Here is a 5,427-nt window from a genome sequence, read left to right as displayed (position 1 = left end):
TACGGCTGTACATTATTTTATATTTCACTGTTTCAAAGAATTAAGACATTTAGATGAGTTTTGCAAGAAGCTATTCACGTTCATTTTTATACTGCAAGATACCGATATTGTTGAAGTATTGGACATGTGTTCCTTATTAGTACTCTATGTAAATGTTTTTTTTTTCCTTTTTGATGTCATGACTTAAATTAAACCCTTTTCAGTTAAGCCTGTCACTTTTGAGTACAGTAAAACTGTGACAAACTTTATAAGGCATATTTTATTATGACTGCTTTTGAGTCTGAAAGGAAGAATCTAAGACTACCTGTCTGTCTTTGATGAATTCTATTTAATAAATGGATACAGAAATATGTGCACAGTGTTTGTTGGCTTTTTAATAGTTCAGTGTTTTTAATGACAATTGTCTTTATGAACCTGTAATAATGCTGAAAGGTCAATAAACATAAACTAATAATTTTTCATGCTATAGTAGCCTTTACAAGGCACAAATTAAATACCCTCAGAACCTTTGGGTGATTTTCTTCACATGACCAGGGTGGGCTGCCGTTTTTCTTATTTCATCCCCGAACCTAACTTTGATGTCTTGGCTAATAAACTGGCAATGGAAGATTATAGCTATATTAGTTATGTAAAAGCATTATCAGTTCATAAGCACGTTTGAGCATTCGTCTCACTTTTGGCGTGTTAATTTGGTGCTGCCCAACAAGGTGAACGCTGCTGTCATAAACAAGATATTTGTAAATATAATTCACATTCATTCATTCAGCTTCTTTTCCCATACCTAAAAATCACTGTCCATTCAAAAGACCACAGCTTCCCCTCTGAATTGATTTGCTGTAATGACACAATTGGGTTTTATTTGTACCTGAACAGATGACCTTTGGATTGATTTTTCTTGCTGAAATCTTACGTTGACCCAATGCAATAGTAAATGATGTGTTTAAAATTAATTTTTTTTAAAATAAGAAATGCTCTGAATTAAAACTCAGAGGAGTCAGGACTCCTGTATTCCGCGACAGTAGTCAATGACTACAAGTCCCATGATGCATTGCAGCAGAAACAAGGCGAAGATGTCCAGACACATCCGCGAAATACGGAACTCAGTACATTACGCACGGACTAAACCCAAGGAACTGTTCGAGTTTGGAAAAACTGAAAGTACTTGATTACTTTGTGTATGATAATAACTTGTGAAGCACCATCGTTTTGCCTAACCAGAGTGACTGTCGACTGTTTAAAATCTCTAATTACGGCTGACTTGTGATACCGCTGATAAATATGATTTAGGTGTCTTTTATAAATCCAACTTCTCATTAGATCTTTGCAGACTAAACGTAAAGCTGAAAGCCTTTGAGATGGTCCACGAGGAGTTGAGCGCTCGTCTGAACGAAGTCGGCTACAAAAACTGGTTGAAAGCAGGCTACTGCCTCTTAAAACTGAAAGACGGGCTGCATGGCTATATCAACAATGAAATGAAATCTTTCCACGGCATCATTATTAGCAGTAATGATGTTCTGCAAAGGCAGCAACAGTGTAGGAACAACTGCAGACCAAATGGTAACCACGTAAGTAGCGAAATTCCGTCTTTGTTATGAAAGCGTGTTGGCGAGGGTAGTTGCTGTATTTATCCTGACAAGACTGAATAATTCACAGTAGTTTCTTCCATTGTGTGTGTCGCCTTAGAAGGAAATGTTCGCTATAATAAGCCGCAGGCAACTGTAACAAGATAATCCATATTCTGTATTTATTGCAGTTTATCGTTAAACCAAGTGACAGTTTGTATGCTCTTTCTGCAAGCTGCACTCTCTCTGTTGGCTGTGCGAGGAGTGGAAGAGAGAAATTTTACGGCATCACACCAACAGAACAGGAGTTGTGAACTGGGGAAACTGTAAACCTTGGCTTTGGCCATCTCAACACTGGGAGTTGGCAAAGGTAGGTGAATGATCTTGCACAAGCATCCCGCCTTTACACGACTAAAATGAATCTTGCTTTTGCCACTTAAAACGCTAGCCCGTGTTATTGCACAGGGTGTTTTTTCAGCCCAGCATTCAGATCATTTCCACGTGACAGTTATCTTGCAGGGTATGTGTTTAGTGAGAGGGGATTCTGTTGTATTTTGGGAGAATATGGGAATCTCCATGTTTTGTCTTCAGGGACTGTTGACAGAAACTTCGAGCCCCCCCACCTCTCCCCCACAGGCATACATGCCCAGAGGGCAGTCCAACATCACAGGAGCTGATCAATGTGATGCTGCTGCACTCCTGAACCTCATTAGCTTCTGCGATCACTTCAGCTTCATCGACCAACGGCAAGTGAGGGAGGTGAGAACTGAGAAATGGGAACCTCAGTTGTTCCAGATAAGTAATTTCTTTCCAGACCATTGCTGCAAGCCTACAGCCCAATTTAAAACACCTAGGGCAGCGTTTCTCAAACCTCTCCTGGCGACCCACTGTCCTGCGTATCTTCTATCTATCCTTGCTGCTTGAGTAAATCAGGTGTGCTCGGGTAATCAAAAGTGCCACTGATGAGTTCAGTCAGGTAGGTAGAGCAAGGATAGACAGAAGATATGCAGGACAGTGGGCCGCCAGGAGTAACTTGAGAAACACTGACGTAGGGTAATTTTTGGAGTGAGCCTAATGCTTCCCTCTGTGTAGTTCTTCTTATGGCCCTAGTGAAGGTTTGCCTTTATGATGTTGTTGCTATTGTTGTGGCTGATCAGGTGATCAGGCAGCGGAATGAACTGATGCACTCCAGTGAGATGCGGGTGTCGGCCCAGTGGATGCTGCAGTACCAGAAGAGCCTGGACAGGCTGCTGCAACAGCTCCAGCACGTCCCGGAGGTGGCCGCCGCCAGACGGGAAATAAAAGAGGTAAGTGGGCTGTAGGCGTGGTGATCCACTGGGCTGCACAGGGTGATTCCTGATGAGTGAAAATTCACCTTTTGCATTCACTAAAATTAAGCTCTTCCACCTCCGCAGAGGTGAAAGAGAATTGTGGAAGCTGAATTGTGGATCCTCCACAAAGAGCAAAGAAAATGAATGAATGAATGAATGAAATGAAGCTCATCGAGTTAATCTGAGTATTTGCTGGGCCTCTGTGCTCATGACTGTGCCCTGTGTGTGCAGATGCTGTCAGTGGATTGGACCATTTGTGTACCTGGGGCGGACAGCGTTGACGGGCCTGAGTGGACGGGGCTGGAACCAACGCTTGTCAGTCAGGTGGAAGCAGAGCTGCTGAGGGAAAAACTACAGGAGCTTCTGCTATATACAGAGGCACAGACTCCCGTGGGCCTGCATGCTCAGGTAAGAGCCTCTGCTCAGGCCAGTCACACTCACACTCACACACACACGCACACCCAGACACATACAGATACATACACACGCACACATAGATGCCTTTTCTCCATTAATAGTGGCTCACACAACACCACGGCAGGTTCGCCAGTCGTATATATATGTAGCTACATATTTTGTCCTTGCAACTGCTCTCAGACCAGGTAATAGATTATATGCACAGAACATATTGACTAGCACTAAATCTAAATGACAAGAGACAATTTATCACCATAGAGACCTGAGTTCCTTCTCCAGATAAGCAATTGGAGTTTAAATTTTGAACCTAAAGGTTTACGATGTTTGAAGAACTCAAGCTTCAACAATGCAGGTACGTTTTCAGCTTTCAGTGTAAAGTGAAAAGGGTAAACACTGTGCAGCATCTCTGGCACACGGTTGTTTTTTTAGGCCTCTGTTTTCCCACATTACCCCTGAATCAGGACTGGTTTGGTAGCCTGGCTAAATAATTCCCACAGGGTTTTACATTTTAGAGGGTTGTAACCCCTCTGTGTTTTCTCTGGTTAATTTCTGTATCCACTCTGCAGGACCTGTCAGAGTTACAGAATCTCCAGGTTTTCTTACGAGGCCAGCGGGATCTGGAGGAGCAGTTTCATGCTGAGCTACAGACAGTTCGGCTGCAGCTGCAGCAGGCTGGGATCCAGGACAGGGGGGAGCTACAGAACTGAAGAAAAAGGCCAATTAATTTGCCATTATTCTTTAGTATTTCTGAAGACCAAAATTTGTCTGAAAGGCATTATGCCAGGGTGTATGGGAAACAATGGAATGAAAGTTAAGAATTGTATAAAATATTGTAACTCAATATTGTGACCTTAATAAAACTGGATTTTGGAAAAATGCTTTATACAGGATATTCTTTCTATAGCAGCCCAAGGTAATAGCAGTCATGACATGGTTGAGCAATATTTTTCTTAAGAAGCTTCAGGTTATAGTTGAAACATTTCACTTGAAAACATTTCTCTCTCTCTCTCACACACACACACACACACATATCTATATATATATATATATATATATATATATATATATATATATATATGTATATGTATATACACACACACTATGTGGGCAAAGGTATTTGGCCACACCTGTTAATTATTGAGTTCAGGTGTTTCAATCAGACCCATTGCCACAGGTGTATAAAATCAAGCTCCTAGCCATGCAGTCTCCATTTGCAAACATTTGTGATACAAAATGGGTTGTTCTGAAGAGCTCAGTGATTTCAAGCGTGGTACTGTGATAGGATGCCACCTTGGCAATAAGACGGTTTGTGAAATTTCATCCCTCCTGGATATTCCACGGTCAACTATAAGTGATATTAGAAAGTGGAAGCGTTTAGAAACAACAGCAACTCAGCCACGAAGCGGAAGACCACGTAAAATTACAGAGCGGGGTCAACGACTGCTAAGGCGCATGGTGCGTAAAAGTTGCCAACGCTCTGCTGATTCCATAGCTGAAGAGTTCCAAACTTCCACTGGCATTAATGTAAGCACAAAAACTGTGTGGCGGGAGCTTCATGGAATGGGTTTCCATGGCCGAGCAGCTGCATGCAAGCCTCACATCACCAATGCAGTCTTAATGCTTCAGCATACCAAGACATTTTGGACAATGCTATGCTTCCAACTTTGTGGCAACAGTTTGGGGAAGGCCCTTTTCTATTCCAACATGACTGTGCCTCAGTGCACAAAGCAAGGACTATAAAGACATGGCTTGATGAGTTCGGTGTGGAAGAACTTGACTGGCCCGCACAGAGCCCTGACCTCATCCCCATCAAGCACCTTTGGGATGAACTGGAACGGAGATTGTGAGCCAGGCCTTCTCGTCCAACATCAGTACCTGACCTCATAAATGTTCTACAGAATGAATGGGCACAAATTCCCACAGAAACACTCCAAAATCTTGTGGAAAGAGCTGTTATAGCTGCAAAATACTGCAATATTGTATCCATTTATTAAATGCTCATTATTATTTATATATATATATGTATGTGTGTGTGTGTGTGTGTATATATGTATATGTGTGTATATATATATGTATGTATGTATGTGTGTGTGTATATATATATATATATATATATA

At 41.8% G+C, this 5,427-nt stretch overlaps 1 protein-coding gene across 1 annotated transcript; it reads left to right on the top strand.

Annotated features, from left to right (window-relative positions):
* Positions 1–1,135: 1,135 nt before the first annotated feature.
* Positions 1,136–4,098, top strand: LOC118786257 (uncharacterized protein CXorf38-like). Its single transcript, XM_036541373.1, has 6 exons — positions 1,136–1,565; positions 1,798–1,932; positions 2,199–2,321; positions 2,720–2,869; positions 3,125–3,301; positions 3,877–4,098. Exons 1-6 carry the CDS (start codon positions 1,356–1,358, stop codon positions 4,015–4,017), a joined length of 936 nt encoding a protein of 311 aa, XP_036397266.1. The 5' UTR covers positions 1,136–1,355; the 3' UTR covers positions 4,018–4,098.
* Positions 4,099–5,427: the final 1,329 nt, after the last annotated feature.

This window comes from Megalops cyprinoides, chromosome 11 (assembly GCF_013368585.1).
Source record: "Megalops cyprinoides isolate fMegCyp1 chromosome 11, fMegCyp1.pri, whole genome shotgun sequence".
NCBI classification, from domain to species: Eukaryota; Metazoa; Chordata; class Actinopteri; order Elopiformes; family Megalopidae; genus Megalops; species Megalops cyprinoides.
This window is presented reverse-complemented; position numbering and strand designations above follow the sequence as displayed.

What these genes read in the sequence shown, in the direction of transcription:
- LOC118786257 (XM_036541373.1), top strand. Translation starts at nt 1,356, where the DNA reads ATGGTCCACGAGGAGTTGAGCGCTCGTCTGAACGAAGTCGGCTACAAA. An exon ending in AACACTGGGAGTTGGCAAAG is followed by an intron (nt 1,933 to 2,198) that starts GTAGGTGAATGA and finishes TCTCCCCCACAG; the next exon opens with GCATACATGCCCAGAGGGCA. An exon ending in CCAGACGGGAAATAAAAGAG is followed by an intron (nt 2,870 to 3,124) that starts GTAAGTGGGCTG and finishes CTGTGTGTGCAG; the next exon opens with ATGCTGTCAGTGGATTGGAC.